This window comes from Oenanthe melanoleuca, chromosome 8 (genome assembly GCF_029582105.1).
Source record: "Oenanthe melanoleuca isolate GR-GAL-2019-014 chromosome 8, OMel1.0, whole genome shotgun sequence".
In the NCBI taxonomy this organism is placed as follows: Eukaryota; Metazoa; Chordata; class Aves; order Passeriformes; family Muscicapidae; genus Oenanthe; species Oenanthe melanoleuca.
In genome coordinates this window covers 4,768,229-4,795,582 of record NC_079342.1, presented here as the reverse complement: position 1 = coordinate 4,795,582, position 27,354 = coordinate 4,768,229, and the positions used below count along the sequence as shown (strand labels likewise).

General features: G+C 42.2%; 1 protein-coding gene across 1 annotated transcript; it reads left to right on the top strand.

Annotated features, from left to right (window-relative positions):
- The first annotated feature begins 807 nt into the window (after positions 1 to 807).
- DMRTB1 (DMRT like family B with proline rich C-terminal 1) lies at positions 808 to 7,829 on the top strand. The gene is made up of 4 exons (XM_056496992.1): positions 808 to 1,397; positions 2,934 to 3,166; positions 3,713 to 3,857; positions 6,728 to 7,829. Exons 1-4 carry the CDS (start codon positions 1,022 to 1,024, stop codon positions 6,796 to 6,798), a joined length of 825 nt encoding a protein of 274 aa, XP_056352967.1. The 5' UTR covers positions 808 to 1,021; the 3' UTR covers positions 6,799 to 7,829.
- Positions 7,830 to 27,354: the final 19,525 nt, after the last annotated feature.

Here is a 27,354-nt window from a genome sequence, read left to right as displayed (position 1 = left end):
ACGGGCTGCTCTGCTGGGGCCTCACCCCCCAAGATGTTGAAGGGTACATCAGGCTTTGCAGGATTATTTGCACCAAGGGAAGGGCTTCTGCCAGGTTCTGTGAAACAAACTCCATTGCAGTTAGAATTGTTTCAGAGCAATCAGATAGATGTTACCTGGTTCTCTTGAAACTTATTAAAAAGCGTCACTACTACCTGGTGATTAATTTTGTGGTGTTCTTTTTAACGTAGAAGCTGTTGCCACCTTAAGATTTTAAAACAGCTATTGTATAGGTAAGAGAAGCCAGCAGTGTTGCAAAGTGGGGAGTTTTCTCCTGAAATGGGCTACTGTGTAAACCATGGGTTTGCAGCTACCAGCAGAAACAAATAACTAGTGCTTTCAAAGCAGTACTAGAACTGGAGCATTCCTGTATTTCTAACTGTAAGCTTGTCTTTTTTTCCCGGAGAATAAGGAATTCTGAGAAAAAGAGACAGGTCTCTGGAATGACATATGCTTTCCACCTTCGTCTTAGTACCTTCTTTTGAAAAACATAATGATGCAAGTGTTCTTTTTCTGCTGAGGCAGTCACTCCTCCTCAACAAGAGAAGCATGCTGCAAATTGGAAACAAAACGGGACTGCAGTCCCGTGCATATTAAAAGCCAATGCATGAGAGCTGTGAAAGTGGGTGCAGATGTTAAAGCGCCAAAAGGAACATTATCTTTTAGGGCACTACTGTAATGGCCAGCCCATCCGCCGGGCCCATCCACGCCCCGGGCAGCCCAGCACAGGGCGCGGCACCGCCGGGGCTCCGAGCCCCCCGCAGCTCCGGCATCAGCCCCCCGCGGCTGCGCTCGGTCCCGCCCGCACCAAAGGCTGCAGGGGGTGCCGGGGAGGCTGTGCCCTGGAGCCGGGCACGGAGCCCACAAACCCAGGGCATTCCCCACCCGCCCCTTGGGCGCTTCTGCCCGGGCTGCTCCACCCCAGGCAGCGCCCTGTGCCATACAAGAGCCCGGGGAAGGAGCCTGGCCGGGGGGCGATCCCATGGAGGCGGCCGAGGCCACGGCCAAGGCGCTGCGGGCACCCAAGTGCTCCCGCTGCCGCAACCACGGCTTCGTGGTGCCCGTCAAGGGCCACGCCGGGCACTGCCGCTGGAAGCTGTGCCTGTGCGAGAAGTGCTCGCTCATCTCCGAGCGGCAGAAGATCATGGCAGCGCAGAAGGCGCTGAGGCAGCAGGAGACGGAGCCGCCGGGCCGGGCGGGCGCGGAGCCCGTTCCGTCGGGGGAGGGTCCCGGGGCGGCCCGGCAGGACGGAGCGCCCGAGCCCTGCAGCCACGAGAGGAAGAAGGGCACCCAGCCCGACAGCGGCGGCAAGGGCACGGCAGCCTGGGGGCCACCGCCGCCTCCCTTCAGGGACGACGGTAAGGACTGTCCCCTTGCCAGCATCTTCCTGTGCCCTTTCCCCTGTCAAACGTGTGGCATTTCGCTGATCGCTCAGGCTCGGCTGCCCGAGAGCCGCTCCCGCTGTCGGTGCCGCTCTCCTTCCCCGGGGCGCTGTGCGGCCCCAGCGCGGGCGGGAGCAGCGTGCTCAGCCTCGCCGCCCTCTGCGGGCTCCAGCCTTATCGGAGTGGCTTTCACCGAGAGGGAAATTAGTCTGGGAGTGCAACCAAACTGGGTCTGCGCCGCGTGTTAAACTGCTGTCACAGTGATTATAAACTCACAGGGACAAAATCCCGGCAACAAAAATGCAAAAACTTCAGTGATTGCGTGTAAATAGGTAAGGTACTGCTGCAGCTGGCTGAACCAAGCATTTTATGCTAGCACTGTAAAAGAAAAAGACCTTTTCGCCTTAATTCATGCCTGTAGCAAAAATTAAATTTGGCTTGGATGACTTGAAGTAAAAGTGCGTTTGGTGTAAGAGCAGAGCATAAACTTCTCAGGTGGAGCAGTTGTGTGGTTTGTCATGTCTTAAATTGCTTCCTTTAATAGAGTCTTTCATGGGACCTGTGTAGTTTATTATAGTAACTCCATTCTCTTATTATAAGAATGTTGCAGAAATTCTTGCTGATTGCAGTAGTCACAAATCTGAGCCTCTGGAGAGCTGGCAGCCTGCAAGACAAGATGTTGTCCTGAGAAGCCCAGGGAAAAGACTTATTTTGGACATCTGTAATCCCCAGAGACTACTGCCAATAACTTCACTTTTTTAGCTTTGTTTTGGAATAAAAGTGTGTTTATACATGACAGTAGCTATACAGATGTCTGTCAGCCCTTCCCTTAACATTTCTAACCTGCTGACCAACTTCAGATAAAGATTAGATGCAAATTATAGTACTCCAGAGGTAAACCTTTCAAAAGAACTTCTTTGTCTTTGCCAATTGGAGGATGGGGCAGACAAGAAGGACCCTATTTACATTCAAATAGCCACTCTACTTCTTTTCCTTAGAGTTCAGAGAGGCCATATAAGATTCAAGATGCAAAATAAAAAGTGAAGTAACTAATTTCTGCTTCTGAAGTTGTTTGTGTATGACCCTAAAACTGAGCATGCTGTAAATTGACCTAAGAAGTGACAGATAGGAGTGCATTATTAGAAAACTAGAAAGTTAGAACTCTGCCATTTCTGTGGAATTTTGTTTTTAGTACCACTAGAGTCAAAAGGTAAGTTGTTTTGCTCTTGCTGATGTACTGAAAAGAATAAGATTCTGCAGCCAGTGCTTTACTGAAAGCTTACAGCACACAAGACAGAAAAGAATGCTAAATAATTGCATTACAGTGTCATGTGCTGTACCTTTCCTTAATTTCTGAGAAAAATCCCAAAATCAATTCATGGGGAGCCGAACCTGAAACCAAAGGACCAGATTCTCCTGTCTGAGAGTGGAATTCGTTCCTGCAGCTACTTCTATGTAACTCTATAAAATTAAATGGATAATTTTGTTTGCTCTTTTCTCATTGTCTCCTAGCTCACCCTGCTTTTCCTCCAGAATACGCCGTCAACCCAGAATACCTGGAGAGAGAAATCCCCAAAGTGTACCCTGGGTGTTCTGGGGTGTATCCTTACCACCCATTTTCCCTGGGATTTGCCATCAATGAGTCAAGCAGTGGGGAAGCAGCATCACCTCCAGGGATATCACTTCAGAGAGGATTCCGACACATTCCTAGCAGCTATGTGCCAGGGAGTGCAACCACTGTATCGGTGAGTAGCAGCCTTTTAATTATTTGTGCTAACACTGCCTTCTTTTAACTGACTTCTCTCTGTTGAAGTAACCATGAAGAGTCATCCTCCTTTTCAGTTACTTCATTGCATTTTGATACATCACACTGAGGAAAACATTAGCAAATTATGATGTTAATAATCTGACTGCTTTCAGTACAATTCATCAGGTAGAGTGATCTGCCTCAAGAGTATAAACAATAGATTTATTATGCTTGTATAGAAATTCCCTGTCACGTTTTAGGGGTTACTGAGAAAGAGGATGGCTGCTCCTGATTTAAACAAATTACTCCAATGAGATGCTAGAACATGTGACAAGGACTTAAAAGGTCAGTTTTGCTCTGACATGGTCTGAGAAGTTCTTACTGCTCATGATACTCTTGCACCATGATACCCTGTGCACAGGCTTTCCACATGCCAGTGTGTGCACTGACATGGCAGCAAAAACCCAGAAATGGACTGGTAATGCAGATGTATCCTGGAGAGAATCTTTAGATGGAAGGTGATCTTCTTCATGTGTTTCCACAGGTTCCAGATGGAGCTGGAGATTTCCCTCAAGGATACTACACTCCTCTGCATCAGTTCATCCCATCAAGTTTTCTGACAGGGATTCATTACATCCCAGCTCCAGTTTCACTGAACATCCTGGCTGAAACAACCAAGGAAGTACATGGTAAGGAAGTATGGGATTCACTGTTAGCCTGGTTTCAATATCTAACCCCAGAGATGGAAACCAAGAGACCCTGATCCCAGCTAGGTTTGACCTCTGTGATTGAAGCCAGGCCTGAAGTCCTGACTCTTGGGACAGGTTGCACAGCTCTGGGAAGGGCTGACCTAGGGGAGGCAGCCTGGCATGCTTGGGCTTTCCAGCTGACAAGAACTCCAGTCTCAAGCAGACGTCAAAGGCCCCAGGACTCAGACCTATTCCAGAAAATGTAGATATTCTTAAAGTATTTCTCTACATAGGTAGTTTGCAAGGCAAATCTTAAAAATTCTTTGGTTGTATTTCAATTTAGACAAATAGTTAAAAAATAATGCAGACTAATACTTACCATGAATAATATGAAATTTCTTGCTCATCTGAAAATGCTAGATTTTAATTGCTGGAAAAGAAAGATTGAATCTTCAAAATCTCTAACTGATTCCCATAGGATTTTGAATTTCTGTCATAGATTAAGTCTTTGTGCCCCTCTGTTTTAGATCTGTTTCATGTACTGTGCCTACATGGGGACATGTTTGTGATGATACTCACAAGTTTTTTATTTGGCTGCAGCTAAGCTGTGACCACAAGAGGGTAGAGCTGCTCAGAGAATTAACCACTAATACTGGATGTGCAAACAACCAGTTTTATTTTAATATTTTTATTTTAAACTTTTTAAAATGCAGACAAATAAATACAACTTTCTTTCTCTTTTTGAACATGGGAACAAAAAATTGTTAAGCTAACTGTTTATGAAATTTGAAAAAACCTGAAAAGAGATGGGAGAAATAAGACAAGTAGAATGATCTCATCTGAACTGATAAGATGGTGGTGATGGTTATGTGGGACAAAATATAAATTGGGGGTTTTGGGCCTGATTTTTCAACAACATAAGGCTCGTGCAGCCTTATTTTCTGTTAGTGTCAGTCCTCTCTTAGCTCTTCAACCCATTAGCTGTTTTCAGCCAAACATATTTGTTGTGATCACATGCCTACACAATATTGATGTGCAAGAGAAGCAGATGCCTCTCACTGAAGCACATTGTGGTTTTGGGCTGGCTGTCACCCTGCACTCAGTCCCTCACTGGTGTGTGTGTCCCTGGGCCAGCCACCAAGTGCTGCCAGTCAGCCCAGCAGTGGGGAAACATTCCCTGAGCACTGGGGGCACTTCAGCTCCTTGTCTGGCTGGAAAGCCAAAGAACAGGAAGCAGGAGTTGTGGTGAAGGGGAATATGGAGAATATGGCAGTATGGGGGTGTACAGACGTTGTAGAAATGTAAAGTTATTGTAAGATACTGGTAAAGGCAGTGTGTAGGAGATACTGATGTGCTGGAGGTGAAGTAATAGGGGATGAGTTTGGGGGAAAGAGAGGAAAGCAAGGGCTAGCCTGTAAATCCAGAAGTGAGGACTAGTGATTTGGAGGGGACAAAAACCTGGGGGATGCTGCAGTGGCAGAGAATGTGTAGGGAGCTGTAGCTTTTCTGTTGGACTCTGAGGGAACGGGAAGGAACTGGAAGTAGCACACAAACACGGGGGACAGGGATTGAAGTTACAGTAGTGTGTGAGGGAAACAGAGAAATCCAGTCCTGCATTGGTAGAGTGAAGTTGTACTGGCCAAAAACTGATGAAAACAGGAACTGGATAAAGAAGAAACACCAGTGGAACAGCCTCCCCCAGGGAGCAAAATGCCATCTAATGACCTCAGCCCTTAACATACCAGGGGAATCACAGCCCTGGCACAGCACCATAGGAAACAATGCATCATGGATTGTGTTGCTCAGAGAACAATCCAGTTTCCTTAGTGCTATGGAGAAAGTAGAAATTAATTCTACTGCATAGCATTTGTGCTCCAGGATATGTAAGAATTTGCAGTTGTAACCCAGTGAGGGAGGATAATTCTATATGAGGTCATACAAAATAGCCTAACAGTAGAAGATGCAGATGTAAAGGGAAGAGTGAAACAAATAAATTCTTTTTGGAATTCAAGATGCTTGAAGAAAGAGAAAAGCTGTAATGTGTAGTGTATAAGGATGTGTTAGGATTGCATAATGTCTTTCTTTTTCAAAATGGAACTGATTCCAATCTGCAGTTAAACTTGGGAACATCCTTTCTCCAGAACTGAGGTGAAATAGGCTTTCTGGCAAAACTGTTGCAGGAAGATGGATATAGAAAGCTGTCACCTAGCAGAGTGACTGCTGGTGAGGAGAAGTGTGTGTGATCTCTGCCCAGAAGGAAATCTCAGATGAAAACAAAAATGAGTAACTCCCAAGGCTTACCTGAAAAAGATGTTCCTAGGGTAGAAGATGCTTCCAGAAAGATTTGAGTTAATGATTTACAGGAGTGGTGTGAAATATAGACAGGTTGTTACACAATTCCATGCAGTATTGACTGGTAGTGTTACAGAGATTTGACAAAATAAACACAAGATATGTCCAGTAAAACAGCCAGTACAGCATCTGATGGTAGACTCTGACTGCACATGGTTGGCTTTCTAAAATAGCAAGCTGCAGAAAACCAAAACCCAGGTTGCCCATGAAGAGATGAGGGAGCTTTTCATGCAAATTGCCACGTAAATACTTTATAAAATAAAAATCCCTAGATGGATCTGAAAAAAGGATTATGAACTGTCTGTCAAGGCCTTTGAGAATCCACAGGAGTGTTAAAAGGGCATGGCATAGGTCACTGTGGGTAAGTGGGCAGAAATGTCTGCCTCATTCTTCTACTCCAGTGCAGCTTCATATGTGGAAATGAGATTGATTCCAGGTGTAACAAGAACTGAAACAGAGGGTTTGGGGGTTATGCTTCTTTGTGTTTAACTCTGACATTTTTCTATTCTTCATTTTAGCTACTGAAACTGACAGTGAGGATTCAGGAGTGGTTCATGAACATGGCCAAACTCTTTCTTCCCCAGAATAAACAAGAAGAGACCAATCTGTGTATTATACACAATAAATGGGCTGGAGAAGAGCTGAGAGCAGGCAGCACTGTTTTCATTCCTGAGTGTTAGTTAATGAGGGTAGAGTGACACTTAATCACTGAGCAGTCACAACAGCCAGAAGGGGATTAGTGCCCTGCCTCACTTTATGATCAATGTTTGAGCTACCAGGCTCACAGCTCTGCCTCCCAAGCACTACAAAGCCCATGTTCCAAAAAGGTTTTCCAGTGGATGCAACAAATGATTATGACTCCCAATTTGTTCCTCTGCTGAGGTTACCCAGACCATGGCCTCTGAGCCATGTGCATTCTGCAGCATTTTCATGTTCATGACAGTAGTCAGAAAGATGTTGTTTTTATCAGTTTGCTGTATAGGAAATCTGGTTCTGAATGTTACAGAAGAGTTAAGTGATGTGGAGCCTGAAGACTGTGTGAGAGGATGTGGAGACAGCCTGGGTGCTGATGCACTTGGCTGCCTAAGAAGGTGACTGAGCAGGGGAAGGGAAGGGCATGGCAGGAATGTGTGGAAAGGCCTGGTGCCTCCACATTGTTCCTGGGTCCTTTAAGGCACCTTCTGTGTAGAATGGGGAACAAAGTTATTTGGAATCACCTCTTATCACACAGGCTCCACATCTGACATTTTGAATATCCTTGATGCTTTATACATGATTTCAGTGTTGTTTAACTCGTGTCAGCTGAAACTGAGCAGTACTGTTTGTTTCTAAAGGGCTGCTGTAGACAGCTTTACACGTGTGTACTGGAAGTGCACTGTGGCATAGCCAAGGTGTGGAGAGATTTGCCCAGGACAAAACACCAGTTACACTAATAATTAGTCAAATCCATCCATACATGATTGTCAACGATAATATGTCATTAAAATGAAAGGTATATTCCTCTGCTGTTTTGCCTGGATTAATTGGTTTTGTATCAAGTGGATCAGTTGTTAATGTTTGAATAATTGGGGTGAGACTTGTATAATGAAAAAAGATACATTAAACTGTTGTTCTGGTTTGATGTGTGTCTGAATGTAATTTTTCTAGCCAAATGTCAAGATGTTGCCCTGAACAGCTCTGTGTTAACAGACTTGTCTGGAGAGAGATTTAGGCCTCAGTATTTTTTCCTATGTCTTTCTGCTTCTGCAGAGGTGAGCTCAGTAAAATAAACAGACTTCTTTTCTGATATTTGTATTAATAACTCCTTGCTCAATGCAAGATGTAAAGAAGTTCTGCTAAGCTGAACATTTATCTTTTGTTTAATGTAGTAGATGATCTGCTAGAATGCTTTGCAGTGCAGTGTTTTGGGGCAAAAGTGAAAGTGGCAAATTTAGAACTGCCAAGAGAAAAAACCAGAAAAACTCATTTATCTATAGAAAGAATCTGATGTATAACTTGTTATATTTTAGATTTACAGTAGGATCTTTGCTCCCAGGAGTGTTCCAGAACTTCTGTCTGCTTGGAAAGCTCTGGATACCTCTTTCTTTTCAAAATAAAATAATCTACAAATAGAAATACCAGCAGTGCCCACAAAGCCAGCTCCTCTGTGGATGGAGGGTTTGGTTTTCATAACATAATGATTTAAGAAAATAGTAATGTTCAGGATGGATACTTGAACCAGCTCCTTCCCAGATATTTTTCTAAAGTCATATTGAGTGTTGTATTACTCCTTAAATCTCAAAGCAAGGTGGATTCCAGCCCATTTCACTGGCTGTAATGCACAGTCACTGTAGATACACTGCACATACAGCACTGCTTGCCCTGTTTTACTGAGCCAGTGACTACTTCCAGACTGCCATGTCAAACTTCTCCATCTTTCTGAACTATTAAGTGAACCAAAGTCCTTTCTTTGGCTGTTTGAAGGATGGTCTGGCATTCCACGAGTCAGCTGCACTGCTGCAGATAAATGGGCATCTCCAGAGGGAAGCAGTTTAACAAAAAGCCAGAGAAAGGCAACTAAACTGAAAAAATGGAGATTACTGGGGTGGTGGGGGGGGGCTCTAAAAGTAGTTTTCAGTTTTAGAACATGCTAGGTGTGGCAGAGCAGTAAAACCTTTGCCAAACCTTGCTACTTTATACACCTGAAGGATAAGGAGGTAACTGGGGCAAAGGGTCAATTGGTTTTCACAGAATCACCAGATTGGAGGAGACTTTTAAGATAATTGAGTCCAACCCATGCCCTAACACCTCAACTAAACCATGGCATTGAGTGCCACATCCAGTTTTTTTAAACACATCCAGTGATGGTGACTCCACCACCTCCCCAGGCAGATGATTCTAGTACTTTATCACTCAGTAAATTTTTTTTTTCCTAACATCCAAACTAAATTTCCCTTGGCACAGCTTAAGACTGTGTGTTCCTACAGCTATAGGAAAATAGTGAGGCCAATCCTGCTTAATATACTTAATCCTGTCATCAGTCAAACTCTGTGTGGTGTCATTTCAGACTTGTACGTTTCAGGAAACTTGTCCCCAAGTTCTTGCACCTATCCCTGCCTAGAGACATAAATGACTTGATAACAGAACTGGAAGTTGACAGGATGAACTTACATGGCTAATTCAAGGTTTCGTTCTTCCACTTTGTGCTCAGCTTGTCCTTTTCAACTAAGGAAAAACCATTCCTTGACAACTGGTGTTGTCATAATGTGCACTTAAGGACTTCAAAGTGAGTAATTTTAATTCCAAACTTAGTGCCAACCAGTGTTTCCAATAATTAAATTCTGTGATCTCTTCTGACTCCATTTATTTAAATAAATGACTTAGGGATAATGAAATCAGTTTGGATTGAAATGGAATGATTTGGATTAGACAAGTCACTCAGAGGTTGTTCCAGCCTAAATCATCCCAGAATTTTATTGGTTTATATTAAGGCTGAAGCCACACAGACTTTGGTTGAATTAGTAAAATTTGTGAAGGAAAAGGAAAGGATGCCTTTTGCTTCTGAAATCTTTCTGCATGCAAGCTGCTACTGGTTGCATATATGCAACATATATGCAGTTGTCATCATCACTATTTTCAGATTTCTGAAGATTCACTCCTTGAGCTGAACTTTTGAAGGTGATTCCTAACACCTGACACTTTCTGTCAGTTCTCTGTCCTTTGTGCAAGTCTCTGGGTCCTCACAGACCCACAAGCTCTTGTTTGTTCCTTGAAGGAGAAAACCTGGAATTAGGACCCAGCTCTTTAACATTTATTCCCACCACTAATTTAATTACTTTCAGTGGAATTCCTTGTGAGGGTAGAGAGTGGACAGCATTGGTTAGGTATGCAAGTTTAGGATCCAGATTTTATTTAGAGGTGTCTGTGGCATTCAAAACCCTCAGATTATTGTAGATCTGCATTTATTTATTTATTTAGGTAGGAACTTTAGAAAAATGAAAGCAAACCCAAGAGATTCTAGAAGGATAGTATAATATGTCCATTCTGCAAACACATGTAGGATTCATCTGTCATTTCCCTGCAGCAGACTGCTCATTGTTAACACTCTCAGGCTATTGGCTTCTACATCTGGACTGAAGCAGGTTTTCATATGACAGTAATTATAATTCTCCTTCTAGGTATTTTTTTCCCCCTTCTTGGAATTAGATGCACCCAGTTGGAAACCTCTGAATCCACAGCAAGACTATAGCTGGTTTTTCCACATTAATGAGTAATTAATTTTGAACTGCAATCCAAAGAAATATTTAATTGCTTACCAATAAAGTCATCTTACAGCAAAGAAAAATCTCCTTCCCCTTAAAAAAATAGTTTTCATGACAGAAAAATTCTTTACGATGTGAAACATAACTATTTCAGAACAGTGAAAACTTTAATTAAATCATTCTTAAAGGCAAGTGGGTCTGCTTTTGCCATTTTTTTTTTCCCAATATTTTACTACTGCAACATTAGCATTAGTCACAGAGTTATGTCTCTGCTTAGCTTGCCAGAATGTAAGGGAGAAATCCAAATGTAAAGAGAGACCTTGTGGAAACTGTTGCTGAAATCAGCGAGGGACTGCCTGTTTTACTGCAGCCCAGCAAGGCTCCAGATCCACTGCAGGTGCCCAGGCAGTGATGTGTCCACACACCCACCTTTGCATTTCACTTTTCCAAAAGTCCTTACAGGTACACCTTAAAAAACAAGCAAGCTTGGCTTCAACAATTCTGAAAGAGCCCCCACAAAAACCAGATTTATTTTGGCATTACTTTTAATTGCAATGGGTAACGTTTTTCTTGTTCCTTCTTGCTGTTTCTTTGGATATTGTCCTCAGCCAGACAAATATTAGTGGTGACCTTGCTGCTGATTCCATAGGGTGATCCCCTATGGATCTAGTTGTAATTTCACAGAGTTTGGTTTTTTTTATTTTTTCATTTTTTTATTTTACACAACTGCTTTCAGTGGAGGCATTTCTGTTTCATTTAATAATTACTGTTAGGGTTTAATATCCTTACTGGTACAAGGCACTCCAAAATGCTCAAGCCATATAAGCTACAGCAAATACAAATTATTTCTTTTTTACAAAATTCTTCCTTTTTTCCAGAGAATGTGGTTTAAATAACAGCCATAAACATAGTTCCCTGGGAGAACCTTCTCAATATTTGTTACAAAAGGCTCTGTTTTTCATTAAGAAATTTTAATCAAGGTGTAAATCGACTCTTCCAACAGTAAATATGCACTTAAATTCCAGAAATTCAAAAGCCTCGTGTTCCTGCAGATGGCTGGTTTTTTACAGGCCCTCCTGATGGAGTGCCTCATGCTGTGGAATGGCTCTTTGCTTCCCGATGTCCCTCAGCCCTGGCATTACAAATCCTCCGTGCCGGTGGCCAAAGGCACGCCAAGGCTGGAGACCTCAGTGCCCTCCACAAACACCAGAGGTTTATGTCCAAAAAGGAGACAGAGGAGCCCTTTTTGCTTTATTTGAATAAAGGAAGAGGCCATGGGCCATTTCTCTGGGATCTCTCAAATATTAGGAGGATGCAGCCTCCTTTTTATCCTACTTTCCCGGCCACTTTTCCCTCTCTCTTTCCTCATGGGCTGAGGTACTTGAGAGGCACAGACTTTCCAGAAGGCCTGAAACCTGAGATTCCCCTCTAATGTATATAAAGGCAAATATCTTTTTCCCTTAATCAATCAGTGGAATCCATCCCACTGTTTCTTTTATCTCACAATCTACCAAGAGATCCACATCTCGTTTGTAAACACAAATCCGACATTCCTCTCAGAGCCAAACGTAAAAAAAAAAAAAAAAAAAAAAAAAAAAAAAAAAAAAAAAAGAGGAATAACAATTTTTACCTTACGACGCAAAGCACCTGGCGTGCTCCAAGGGATCGCTGTTGCGGGGAGACGGAAAATCAGAATCTCGATTCGCTTCCTTGGAGTTGAGGGAGCGGGGCCGGCCCTGCCGCTAGGGGGCGCTGGCGAGCCCGCGGCCATGGCGCCGCCGCCTCATGAGGGAGCCGGGCCCCGCCTCTGCTGTGCGGCTAAGGGACTATTCATTGACGCCACTGGGCAGACAGGTTCGGGCTCGGGGGTACAGCGGGGAGTGCTGTGGAGCTTTGCTGCCGCAGTGGTGCGGAATTGCTGAGTGTGGGCAGAGGTTTGGGCAGAGCGCAGCGATGGCTCCGTGCTGGGGCGGAGCTGCTGGTTCGCATTGCCCTTGCTGGGAGCTGCGCCCTCAGAGCGGGGTGCTGCCTCCGCCAGGGCTGGGCTCTGTCCCGCAAGGGCCTGTCCCTAAAGAGCTGCACTCCGTGGTCCTTGTGGCCCCCTTCCAACTCGGATATTCCGTGGTTCTACAACCTTGGCAGTGCCGAGAGGAAAATTTCCAAGGAGAAGGTTATCCCGTGTCCCTTAGTGTTATTAACTTCTGACAGTGCTCCAAGGAAGGTGTGCACCCAGGCCAGGCCAGTGATGGTGGCAGGATGGTAGTGAGTGTTTATAAAGGCAAATATCTTTTTTCCATTCATCAATCAGTGGAATCCTTCCCATTGTTTCTTTTATCTACCAGCAGACCCACAGCTTGTTTGTAAAGACAAATCCATTATTCCTCTCAATGATAACTACAGTTAAACCCAAGTTTTGGACAGCGTTTGTGGCATTGACTTTCACAGTATAAATCAAGCCCAAAGGACATTAACCATACTTGATCCAGCTTTACATTTGACACCTACATTTGCTTTCAGACTATTATTTCAATTTGAGAAGTCTAAATATAATGCCCACCAAACCTGCAGCATTAAAACAGGAAAGGAAAACATTTAAGACTTAACCTAGAATACTCTTATTTTTTAAGTAATTCAACACAGTTATTCATGGCTTTGGATTCCTTGGACTTAAACTTAGCTATAATGGATGTTTAGCCCTAATGAGACTTGTGCTGATTCATGCTGAACTTCTGTCTAAGATTCAAGGTCAAATGAAATCTGACTCTTTCAGACCAATTTATGTCTTTACAGTGTTTCATACTGGCTAAACAAATTTGGTTTGTTGACACCAGTTCCAAGTTCAAAAGTGAAATTTTAGAGGAAGAGAGTTAACCAGGGGAACAGATTGCCAACAGGGTGGTGTGAATTTTCCATCACCCTAAGTCTAAACCAAGTAAGCAAATTTCTCTAGAAAACATGCACATGGGTTATGTTGAAGAAATTGAGGTGAAATATGTGTTTCATGCAATAGATAATCTAAACTGCTCATGGAGCCACAGAAAGGGCTGGAGCTCAAAAAAGCACTTGTCTTCTGGGGTAAGCAATTTTCAATCTGCTTGCTGAAAGGACCCAGTGCCATAAGAAAGCAGGAGAGTGCTGTGCCTTCAGGACTGTCCATTTGTTTCAGTGTGATTGTGTTACCTTCAGTTCAAGCCTCTGTTTTTGAGGACCTCTCTGCATGAGATTTACATATATTTTTATAGCAATATAAAGAAATTCGTTTCTTTGTGTAACTGTAGGAAAAGAATTGGGCAAAGATATTTTTATACCAAGTTTCAGGCTTTCCCCCTCTAAGCTCAAGCTTGTCAAATTGATTAGTGATTATTATACTGTTTAAATCATACAGATTCTAAGTAGATGTTAAATAAGCTAGCTCTTAGTGGGTGATTCATGAGGCAGGGTGCTGTAGTAGTTGAAGCTGAGTCAGGAAGGCTTTGTTCAATACCTGACCTCAGTCCTACTGAGTAGAGTCAGGCAGTTAATTCTCTTCTTGTCCTAGTTTTGTCAGACCAATGCTCTTAACCTTTTTTGGACTTGAAGTGTTTGCAGAAAAATGATGTCTGAGAGCTGTTTAAATTACAGAAGCCTGTGGAAGCACAGCCTATGTACAGACTTGGTGTGCATGGTGTTCCTTGTGCTAGTGTTCTAGAGCAGCAGGTTATAATTAAAGGCAGTTTTAATTTTTTTTTCTTCTCCTAGAGTATAAACCTTCCTTCCAAGAAAAAGGCATTCTGTTTTCAAAGTTGAGTGAGAGAATGAGGAAATGAAGAATCTTTGCAGAAACAGAGCTAGAATGTATCACAGTGTAGTGGGATCTCCAGCAGGGAAAACCAGGGAAAATAGGACTCAGAGCCCACAAAGACCCAATGGGGATTTTGTAGCAATCACACAAATGTATTTAATATTGGCCACAGTTCACTTCTCAATGTACTTCAAGTGTGATTTCCTACATTATGTCTTCTGATACATTCAAGCGCAGCAGTTCTACAAGATTGACTTCATCCATACCAGACACAAGACTTTCTTCCCTCGAGTACAAATCTTTTACATCTGACTAAATGAGAGCCACAGCTGAGAGGAATAAATTTGGTGAAGAAACCAGAAACTTGCAAAGCAAATTACTGCAGTTGGAGGGCCAATGCTTCATCCAGTGAGTTTAGTTCCTTTTGGAGAGATGTGCAGTGAGAGGCAAGAAAAACACAGGCTAGCTCTCAAAAAAAACCACAAGGAAAACTGTCCATTGAATTATGATCAGAATATAGTCTCAGAACCTTGTAAGATGTTTGTTCCATAGGGGAAAAGCAGTGTGTGATCCTGAAAGCAAAACTGTAAATATCTCTGGCAAAGGACAGGGGCGATGTTTAGCTGGAATATTCCAGCAGTGTTATTCTGTAATGAAGATTCCAAAGCAGAATTTACCATTTTCAATGGAATCCTTGCTAAAAGCATAAAACACACGTGCATGGTGATGGTGAGGGGCAGTTTCTCAGCAGGAGCAGGAATGAGGCACTCCTTGGAGAACACACAATGAACTGATGATGCAGTCAGAAGCATCTGACTTTGAGCTGCATCTTGTCACAAAACCACAGAATGGTTTGGGTTAGAGGGGACCTCCAAAAGGTCCTCTAGTCCAGCCCTCCTGCCATGGGCTGAGACATCTTCCACTAGACCAGGTTGCTGAGCAAGTAAAATAATCAAATTGTGTTTAGAATGGATAATGTGTAGGTTTTTGAGTGACTGGTGATAAAATTGTTCAACCTGAGCTGTAATTGAAAGAAAGAGGCCAGACTGTTAGTTTCTCTAAGGATAATTTCTTGATCATCGAGAGTTAATTTTTAAGTCTCCACAAAGTGATATATACTCAGGGAAGAGTACCTGTGTGAATAGATACTGTGTATATTTACATAATTAGGCTCCTGTTTGAGAGGCTGGTGTTAGTGTCTTGATTGGGAAAACAAGATCTTTTCCAATAGGTGGGTAATTTTTCATGTGTGTGAGTGACATCAAGTATTGAATTTTACTCACTATTTTAGAATGCTACCCATTAAAGAGATCTACTGTATATTTTACAGCTTACAAAACTGTCTTGTCAGAAAAGCAGTATTTTTAGCCGTATTTCTATTCCTAATTTTGCCCTTGTTTGTTTGTCTCATTTGAATGTCATGATACCTGAAAACACATATGGAAAATACAGGCCCCTTCTGAAGGGTATGGACAGAAATACTAATGATGTGCAGCACTCCTCTTACAGATTCATGTTGCTTATTCTCTTAAACAGGGGAGGACTTGGCAGTTTAATGAGCCTGACAAAAATTCCGAAGTTGAATTGAAATAAAAGCCCATTTCTTCAATAATTCATCACAAGAAATCTTGGCATTTTTCTGAAAAGACTTTTCCAAACTAAAGAGAAATCTTTAAGTCAGATTTCCTAAAGGCAGACACAAGTGCTTGTCAGGGACTGAAACAAGAAAGACCTTCTGGTGTAAAGAACGAACTGCAATATTGCTCCTATTTTAACTTTTGGACATTTGTCCATTCATGCTGATTAAACACTCTGGAATATGTTGTCAGGTTTTCCAGCATTGTTGAACTGACTTAAAAAGTAGTTGACTTAAAACAAATAGAACAAAACCCTCATGTAATAAATGTCAGGTTCATGCTGACTGGAAAGAAAACACCTTGTTCCTGCCCTGTGACCCTATGCTTGTGTTAAAGCACAAAGTCTCCAATCATACAAGTGGAACATAAAACCTTTCACTATTCACTTTCTCCATGTAACCAGGCAGGTATGTGGGGGTGTGGGCAATATAAGAAGCTGGCTTTTCGTTTATGTAGAAATTTAATAGTGCACCTCACAGAGAAGCCTGGTGAAGGCTCAGCCAAAGATAAGACTCTTAACTGATGAGATCCTGTAGAGTCACTGATGTCCAAGACTGGGTTGGAACATGGGACAGACATCTCTCTGCAGGTGATGGCCAGAGCTGTGGCTCCTGAGATGTCAGGGTTCTGCCTGCCTTGGTGTGCAGCCATCCCCTGGCTTGTGAGCCCTGCACTGTCCTGCAGGGCACACCTGAGCTGCACAGCACTGGCAGTGCTCACAATCTTCAGGAGACAGGCAGGAAGGCGATGGCCATGACAACAACATTGTGATAGCTGAGCCATTGCTGTGGGAGATCCCCTCCCTAACAGGGAATTTGGCATTTTGCCATACACTGGCACAGCTTTCATGGTGGGGTGGGCAGTGCCTGTTCTTGACTCTTGTTTCTCCTTTTGGAAGTGTCTGTAAGTAAGCATTCATGCCCCATTTAGTTAAAGTGGGTCTCTGGAGACCAGGTGGTTGCAAGGAAATCCAGAAAGAGGCACGGGTTGAAGCTGCCTTTCAGTAGCATCTGGTTGAGGAGAAGACGAGAGCCCAGATTTGTAAGAGAAGATTCAACAAATGAAATTTTCAGTGGGAGTATCTTCTGTTCTTGGGTCTACAAGTGTAGTGGCAGGCAGGTTAGTTTGCCCTCTTGCTGTCAGTGAGGAATGTGTTGGTTCTGTGGGTACCCTGCTGTGTGCTTTCCAATTTTCCTTTCAGTGTAACTCACTGCTTCCAGGCACAAGCTCCTGACCTTCACTTGTGCACTCTGCCTTGTTGTGCGCTTTCCCCCTGCTTTGCACTTTCTATTTAGACAATAAAAGGACCTCAGGGAAAACAATGTTTCTTTATGGTACAAGTACAGCAGCCTCACATGTCAATATTTCTTTTCCCCCTGTGCACTCTGACTTCGTTTATTTTTTTAAACACTTTGGCTTCTTTTGAGGAGATTCGAGTTCCAGAGCAAACCAGTTTGCACAATGTGCTCAGCTTCATGTTGCATTGAGCTGATCGCATTTGTTATGTCTACCAGCTGATACAGTTTTCTGAAAATATTTAGCCTGTAATGTAACCCTCCCCGGTCTTCTGTTTTTATTACAAACATGCAATTAATCACCCTAATTGTTCCAATTACCCAGAGGCCCAAGTGATTATGATTTAAAAAAAAAACCAAATAAAGATAGTGATGGCATAGTGTGGCTGTAGGAATGAGGTGAACATTCAGCACAGCTCAGGAATCTTCCACTGGTTCTTTTCTGCAAGGGTAGATGTCTTGGAAGTGGCTTGATGAACATGCTTGGTGTTGTATAATTCAGCCTGGTGATCATTGTGTGCTGCTGCCCAAAATCTTACTGCATTTGGCACCAACAAAAAGTGTGAACTGATAAATAACTGCATGGGAGAGAGTTGCCTTCGAAAATTATGTTTTAAGAAACAAGACCAACATCATTTAGAGGTCATATATGTATATATATACATATATACATATATAAAATTCCTGAAAATAACTGCAATCAAAATGAAACCAATGGTCTATTTCTGTTCTTTGTAAATTAAAAAATTAAAACCAGTGCAGATTTTCTCCCTTTCAAATAATTCTTATGCTAGGAGCTTGAGTCTATAATAAGTTTCACTTGTTTGGCACATCCTCAGGCCCAGTTAAAAATCCTTGGAAATTATTCTAAAAGTAATGTCCAAACACAAACCTGTGAGCCCTGATCCTGGTTGGTATGCCAGGGAGAGCTCTGCGCTTCCAAGACTTCTGAAAATTTCCACAATGACTCTGAGCAGCTCTAGGGAAAATAAAGCCAACCATAGTCTGAATTTCTTCTGTTATGATGGAAATGCTGTTTTAATGTTCCAGAAAAGTGCAAACCACATGCTTTGATTTTGCTACCAAGAGGCTATGGGAGGAGTTTGCAATGTTCTCCAAAAATGCATGCATTTTATGTATTTATTTATTTATTTATTTATGTATATATATACATATGAGGATATAATTCTTAGCTCACATTAACATTACATCACTGTTTTATCTATTCTAAATCTGGGTCAGTCCTGAATTACAGTGCTGTGAATGCAGATGGAGCTTGGACTACAGCACAGGTCTGAAATGCTGTTTTCTAATAGGATTAGTGAGTCATTTGTGTCCAGATGTAGATTTGTTTGGGGGAAGGGAATGAGGGTGGGGTGAAGAGATGGTATCCTGACTTCAGATTCCCCCCAACACCCATGGAAATTTTCAGCACTTTGTTGCCCATCCTTGCAACTCTTTCCAAAGCACAGGGAGCTGAAGAGAGGCCGGCAGTGTAAAGAAGGTGTTTCCATCCTAGGAGGGATTGAGCTGGGTGGGACTTGAGCCCTCAGAGATGTGGGAGTGGATGTAACAGAGGTTTACAGAACCCTAATCACCAAGGAGCCAGCAAATGCAAAACAAAATTCAGTTGCAAAAAGTCAGGAGACCCCAGGGTACATGCTGTTGATGTACAATAAAAGATGAAATTATTTCAGTAGGAATTGGATGAAATAACAGGGAGAGGCCCACAAGAGCTACTGCACACCAATATCCAGGGCACGAGAACAGGGCACTGAATAGGAGTTTAGTTGGTGTGACCCTGGACTTAATGCTGATGGTGCTTCTCCCTGGAGCAGTGGTTCTCTGAAAATCTTTCTGCTGGGCAGGTGTGGGCTGGCTATTAACCTGTGAAGTTTCAGTGTTTTTAATGAAGTGGGCAGGAGTCAAAGGTTCAAAAATCTTTATTCCGTAGGTTTGTGTTTCCTTGTAGTCTGTAGGTATCACTTGCCGTCTGTCCTGGCTGTAGACAGCTAGCCCACCATCTGACAGAAAAAGAATAATTATATCATTAATATCGACATGTATATTTTATGGGAAAAATTAGTATGCCACCTTGTTAAGTAAATATTTACCAAGATCTGTAGCCTGGAAAATGCTGAGAGACAAAACAAATGCCAGTTAATTCTGTATACTTTGGATCAGATTTCAGCTACAGTCAGTGCCAATTATAAAACTGAATGGAGTGACACAGAATATTAAGGAACATATAATTTGTCACACAGTGTCAACATTGCTGGCATTGTATGTTTCTTGAGGTAGCACTTTTGAGCCAAGTCTTGTAAAGTGTCCCAGAATCTCATTTAGCATGTCAAAAAGTATATTCGTTGTTAATTCTCTGAATGGTGGAGAAACAGCCTTTGTGATTGACAGCTTTTAACAATCATAGCTGGACTAACATCTTAATGGTGGGATTTTGCCTGTTACAAGTATGCAGTGTTTGAAGCCAGCCCTGCTAGAAAAGGCTGTTCACTGCAGTGACTGAAACAGCATTTTCTTGGAGTAGTGTCTGGGTATCTTCAGACACACCTGCTGTATGCATCACTTAATCTTAAGAAAGTCAAAACAGAACAAATCACAACAAAATGGGCAGAAATTCACATTTCCTAAGAACACATACAAACCCAAACCATGAAATTATTCTTTGTTTGGTGGTTACTAAAATGGGAGTCTTACAGTCCTAAACACATCGTGTCTATTTTATGCCATTCTCTATCCTGTGTCCCAGATAGCTGAGACATCTTCAGCATGAAGTGTTTGACACTGAGGTGGCTTTGTTACCTAAAGCTGGGCAGCTCTGCTGTGCTGTGAGAGCAAAGCACCTTTTTGTGCTCTTTTTGTGCTCTAATAATGCCTGAAGGCCCAAGTCAGCCCACAGCTCCAGTGATGCTCAGCAGTGGCAGGGGAAGGCAGGCAGGGGCTGTATGCTGAGGACACAGCACGCTCCTGTAGGAATTCTGGGAGGAAGGGAATGGAAGGGTGCTTACTTTTCCAGAAAAGGTGAGATTTTGTATGTTTTACATAGTATTTTATTTTGAGACTTTGAGAGAAAGCATCAGTTGGCACCAGTGAGCACCAGAGTGGTTTTGCTCGTGCTATCCTTCCTGTACTCTTGCACTCCTGACTCTTTCAATTCACCGGTGTTGCAGTGTGATTTCAAGAACTCAGAACATATTTGTCCTGCACAAGCATAGTGAAATTGGATACCTTCTTTTTTTTAATTAAAAAGATGCAGTTGTTTTGGCTGCAGTAAAAGCTAAGAACAATGTTTTACAATGAGGGAGAGATGTATGACATGCAGGCCTTTTTGCAGTACACTGTTCTTACACAACTCATTAGAGGACGTAAAAGTCCTTTGTATTCTGGGCTAAGCCTGATTGCTGTGTTTCTCCTATATAATATTTTATAAATTCCCATAAAAGAAAGAAACACTGGACTAAATTAATGTTTTGAAGTACTGTGACTTTGACTGCAAACGAGGAATAGGACTTCGATTACTGCCTAAAAGTCTAAAATGTTATTTTACATGCTATCCTAAGTCAAGGCTTATTTTAAAAACAAGCTTTTGACAGCAGAAATAAATTCACATGACTATCTGCATAGGGCTGGATACATTTTGTGATGATGGTTTAAATTACCATCGTCTTTTCAGCACCTCCTGATGCCATGAAAAGAAGCTTTCTTCACTGGTTTTCAGTGCAGAGTCTGGCATGCTGAAATATCAGCCACACTTCTAGGAAGATTTTCCTACAAAGCAGCTACCTGTAAGTGTAATCAATATTCCAAAGCTTTGGGCTTGAATTCTGTACTGGCTGTGCAAATTCTTGCTGAGGCCAACATGGCTTTTTGCATAAAATAACTTCGTGAGGCACAGCATGAAATTCTCTAAATTACTACTTTGACTGTGTTTTGTGCTTTCTACTTGTGTGCCATATAGAAAGATAGTTAAAAATTCAGACAAAAGAATAAACTTTATAACTTGGATCAACTTTTATTTCATTTTTGAAACTTTTTAACAACCTGCTAAATGACAGTTAGCAGGAGTCTTCCTTGACATATGCTCTTCAAAATCACAACTGAATGTGGGTCCTTGGCTTAAGGAATTTTTACTGAGTTTTCATTACTTTTTTAATTACTCTGTTACTTTTCTGCTTGGCTGAAAGGAAAAAGCTGGTTCTAGTCAAAACACTATAATTAAATGTTCTGTAATGCAAACTCGTGCATAGTGGGAAGACCTGGCAAGTGGTGAGACACTTCGCAGCTCGATGTTTACACTTGGCTGTCTGCTTGTGGAACAACTGTACCAGACACTGCACCAGCCCAGGCTCAGATATTGAATGTTCTGAAGCTTCTTTGAGCTTCTGATTTTTTATATCATTGTGTAGCCCAACCTTTATGCACGTCCTGCTTATGTGCCCAGCTCTCCATTAGGTAGAGTAAAAACTCCACAAAAGAGAAAACAAAACCCCTTCCAGATGATGAAACGTGGAGTTAGTTGTGGGTTTTCTAGAGATTGTCCCTTTGGGATATTGAAGGAGAGACAATTGCATCACTCAGTGTTACCAGATACTGTGAAGAAATCTGGAAGCCTGAAAATGGAGATTTGCACCTCATCTGTGGCCAGGAATGGATCATCCATAAGACACTTGCATATCATTATAGATTTTTATTTGTGTTATAGTTATAATGTGCACTGAGAGCAAATCTAAGACTCAGTTAAGCCACAGCCACAACACCACCAGCCTTTTGCTCTAAAAAATTGTATTAGCAAAATGAACAAAGCCAGCAGAAGACTGAAGAAAGGAACTGGAAACAGAGAAATCTGAGGAGGATGCTGAGTGCCAGGGTGGCTCTTTGCCAGCCTGGCTATCATTTTGGGCTTTGTTCTGTGTGTAGTTCTGTGGAATCTGCTTTGGGAAAAAGGAGTTAAGGCTTCCTTAGGGTTGTTCATCAGTTTGTTTTTAATGCAAAATAGTTAATTTGCTCCTTGTTGGCAGCATGCACACAGCAACCTGTTGCCAGCCTTCAAAGAACTGATACTGCATTTCCCTATATTTTGAGTTTACCCCTTTGGCTTTTCCCTCCGAGGCTTCTCTGTCTCTTTTCTCACCTTTTTCCCCAAGCTTCTCACAGCATTGCAGCTTTGGCAAAGCTTCTGATTTTGTTCCTGCTTTTCCCTGGCTCCAAGCACCAATGCTGCATCCAAATTACTTATCCCAGGGAGAACTGGTGCCAGCAAAGAACCTACATTTTCTCTTTGGCTCTCAGATACCTCTCTTTTTCATGCATCCCATTCAGTTCTGTTACCAGCATTGTCATCACTTGGTGACTCTGCTGGAGTTGCTGATGCCTGTGCAGCCTTAAGCCTGGTTCATCCAGTTTATTAAACCAGTTTTGCAGCTGATTCACTTCATTTTAGAGGCTCAAAACTGCTGAGCATGGGGCAAATTGCCGTCAGCCTTGGGGAGGGGAGCATCACTGCCAGCCAGGATCTGGCTGCTCTCCCCCCCTAACACATCCAACAGCCCATGAGGAATCACTTCTGTTGAAATTTCTGGTGAGGAGGAATACAAGCTGGCCAAGACCTTAAGATTAAAATTCATCCTTCGTACTTTCTTTTAAAGTACCATGATGTAATTGCTAAAAAATAAATGGTCAAGATTTTGGTTGTATTTCTTATAAGAAAGATTGCCTTTCCAGCAGCTCAATTTCCCCAGCACCAAGCTGGGAATTAGTTCAACACAAACATAGGAGAAGAGTGTCATATTCTGAAAAGCTGCCTGCAGAACTTGCCTTTTCAGGAGGTTATGGAGTTGAGTGCATTTTGTGCACATTCTGAATAAACTTAAGAAAACTTGGCTTGTGTGTAATGAAACTTTAAAAGCCCCAATCCCTTGTCTTATCTCAGAGCCCTCTGCTGCAGGCTGGCTGGGTAGCAGGGATGGGTCATTCTGGATGGTTCCTGAGATGCCCATTTGCAGGAGTACTTTTCTTGCTGCTACACTGGCTCTGTACTTCCACTTATGCACAGTATGGCTCAGTGTTAATTCTGTTACCTCCAGGTTTTGGACAATTCACATTCAGATCCTGCCTTTCTGATTGTTCTGACTCCCTCCAGTTGCTCCAACTTGCTTTCCCACCCACCTTCCTGCCCCAGCGTGGCTGCTTTGAGCTTCCCGTGCCTGTGATGAGCAGCTCCTCACTGGGACTTCCCTGGTACATCCCAATCCTTCCAGCCCCTCCACATCCTGCACTGTCCCTTCCTTTCCCAGTCAATCAGCTCAGCAGCCTAGGCAGCTTTATCTCAGATCACATTTTCTCTGAATTTGCCCGCTGGGTTTTCAGGGAGGAGCTTCACTTTTCAGTTTTGGTGTTTAAAAGCTGCAAACCTTTGGGCCTGCAGAGCGTCAGTTAAAATAATAAAGGCACTAATTAATTGACAAGATGTTTTCACTCCAATTTAATCTGCCAGAATTTAACTCTGCCTGGAGGACATAAACTGTCTTCCCTTTCCTTTTGGTTTCCATACCTTCCAGTTCTAGCACTTGTAAGGCTTTACTTAATCTAATGATTATTGCTGAGGTAGTTTGAGAAGCAGTGTGAAAACAGACACAAGTATCAACTGCATCTGTCACCTTTTTCAAGGTGTCTTTGTGTCTTTTGCTTTCTGCTTGAAGGAGCATGATCTGACAGTAGCATTCCTACATTGTCATACTGTATTTCTGATTGTTTCAAAGGCTCTCCAGTGAGGAGAAATTTAGAGGAGTATCATAGCACTAAAATATCTTCAGCAATATTATTTTTCCACAACTTCTCTGGGAACCTTCTTGCATCACTGTTTTCCCTTAAATTAATATTAACTTGCTAGATCTGAAGCAATTGAATTTAGGATAATTTCTGACATACAGCTATTATTAAGTTGTGTTTAAATGTTGTCTCATAATACATTCATTAAAGAAAGCTGTTAGCTAGGCATCATAAACACCCACATACCAGTTCCTGGCTTCCTTCCACATATATGTAATCCTTTTTTCCTCCATCTCTCTTGCATTACTTTTATTTGCCTCTTGCATTACCCCCAATGCCAATCTTGTCTTTTCTCAGATGGCCATTCAAAATTTGCTATTTTTGATATTTTGAATAGTGAATGACTTTACCTATTATTTTTAAATGGTTGTTTAAAGACGTGACGAGGTCATCTGAAATGATTCATTATGTTTAATGTCTATATTGATAATAATTGTATGTGGTAAAGCAATCTCTGCAGTGTTACCCATTTCTCACTAAAACCCCCACAAATCTGCTGCTGTAGAGACGGAGACTTTACAAGTTTTTAACCTTCCAAAATGCCACCTCTGCTTCAGGTAGGAGCCACACAAAGATTAAATACAATGAACATGTTGTATATTGTATGGGATAAGTAAAGACTGTAGTGCACACCATGAATTTAATGTGGTTTTCATTAACAAAGTATTTAAAAGTGAATTGGAAAATAACATTTAACAAGTATTGCCCTGAAATCAATCATATTTTTAATTAAATAAACATAAGCAGGCAGTTGAAAATGAGAGCTGAAATCTTTAGTAATGAGCACCATAACCAGTAAAATACCACATCAGTGTTGGTAATTCATTAACAATACTGGGAGAAATCATATAAAAATGACAATTTCTATTTCAGAAAGAAGTTGATGAAATGTTGGAAAATATGTGCTGCTGAGAAGAGGGGGGGTGTATCCCCCTGTGACAGCCTAGTGACTAGGAATGATTTTCAAAGATTCAGATTAAAAATGAATCCAAGCTTGAGGCTGTGCCTCAGGCTCTCTACCCAAATCCTTGTCCCTCATTTGCTTGTCCTGGTGTGCTGGCCCCTGCCTTTGGGAAGGAGCCCTCCTCTGGCCCCTGGTGTGCTGTTCCTTGCCCCTAGGCAAGGCAGATGTCTAACCAAATACATTCATTACAAGATCCAGTGGGGAAAAGAAGCCTTCCAAAATTAAAATGTGCTTTTCTTATTGTTAATGAGTGTCTCCAAGAGGGATGTCCAGGTATCTCCAGGTATCCTTCACTCTGGCAGAGATGGGCTGTGAGGTGTTTTGGTTTTGTTCACTGTGACTGCCACAACGAACCTTAAAAGTTCAAATAACAAATCTCATGCTCCTATGAAAGGCATTTTTTAGAGTCTGTGGACAATTCAGAGAGCAACATTTGCTGCTGATGTGCTGCTGAAACCACCACCACCTTAGGGGAAGAAAATGCCCAAAAGGTGAAGAAATATTTGGACCCTGTAGGTGGCTTCACAATGCAAGGGAAAGGAAAAAAAAAATAAAAAAAATAAAAAATCCCCCAAACCCTGAAGGAAATGAGAAAATAAAAGATGAAATAAGAGTAGGAAGCCATCTGACTGTGTACAGCATAGAGAAATGCCAAAAATACCAGGGAAAGGAACCGCAGTTCATAAATTTAAGTATCTGTTGCTTTTTAAAGAAGAGAAATGCCTAAGACTGAAGTACTCTAAAAGTGCATGAAAAAGTGAAAACTCATTTCACTGACACTGAGTTGAGACCAAGTGCCTTACACCTCCATCAGACTGGGAGAGGGATTTTGTGCCAGGAGCTCGTTCAGTGCTGTGAACTGTTCAGCCTGGGCAAGGGATGTCACAGAGTCCTGGCAAATCCCATGGCAGAGCCATGGATGCAGGTGCAGGACAGGGCAGAGCCAGACTGACTTCAAACCTTTTGCAGACTTTGGGAGCAAACCCCAGAGCTGAGAATTGCTTTTGTCCCGGCACGTGTCCCTTGTTCTCCTGGGACAGGATCCCTAAAGGCTCAGCTAGGAGATTTGGGGGAGCACTGGGCAATCTGCTAAGCTGCATTAGCTGTAAATTCCCATATATAGAGGAAAAGAGATTTCAGTTTGTGTATGCTTCCTTTCGTTTAGCCAGTGCAGAGCAGCAGGCTGTCCTGATTACCCAGCATTTCCCCTGACACAAACCAAATGGCTTCCAGCTTGAGGAACTGTCTGTTGAGTCCCATGTTTATTATAAATCCAGGAGATGAAAAAAATTATTTCAGTTTCTATGTTTTTTACAGCATTTCCCACCAGAGAACACTAAGACTTGTAAAACAATAAATGCTGTAGTATAACATAGCAAGACTGTAAAATGCTGAACAGTAGATAAAATTATTAACAAAATACCATTACCATTTCTTTTGCAGAAATAATGCAGTGTTTAATTTTATGATACATGTGATGGGTGTAATTTTTAGATGCTACAAAAAGGAACATAAATGCAGAAATGCACATGTGCAGTAAGGAACATTCACTATTTTAATTACTTCTCTCACTAAAAATAATTTGCCTCTGTGATTGATTTCATCTCTGCTCTACCAGTTTTTGAAAAGCAACTACTTTGCTAAGCAATTCAGGGGAAAAACATCAGCATCAGAACTTCAGTGTCCCACTTGGGCTGATTTTCAAACAAGATTTTGTGGGAGGACTGGGGATGCAGAGGATCAGAGGGAAAGTTGTGTTGTTTCGGTGCAGTGAATGGGTCAGGGACATTTCTCCACTTAGGCTAATTTGTTCCCTGATGAGGTTTTTTCCATTCTTGCTGTAATACTGAATTCCAGTGCAAATGTTGAGTGCTGCTGTCACAGGATGGTGGTTGGAGGGGAAATGCTTGGCGCTGCCTCCTCTTACTCATTGTGCGGTCAAGTCCGAGCCAACTTACAGGATGGAAAAATGCACATTAGCATGAAGAAATCTAGTCCTGAAAGCAAAGCATTTGAATCCATCCCCTACCTGTGCATTTCAGCCTCTTTTCTCCTTCTTGCTATATAAATAAGGCCAGTGGCTGCAATGGCAGAGAGGTGGTAGCTGTTTCAAAGGATACTTCAACTCTGCCAGCTTTTTCTATTGATATTCCCTGCAGATGATTTTCTCTGGAAAAGCCAAAAATGGAGACTCAGCACAACAGGCTCTGCCACTTAAAAAGTCCAGAGAGGTGGCCAGGCAGGTTTGCTGATTACTCCTGGGGAGCAGTTCTTTTCACCAATGTAATCCCTAAATAAAAATTGAGGTACTTTCAGCCGTTCTAGAAAATAATTAATTTCCCAGCATAACATGTCTGGATTTGCCAGTTCTCCTTTGATTT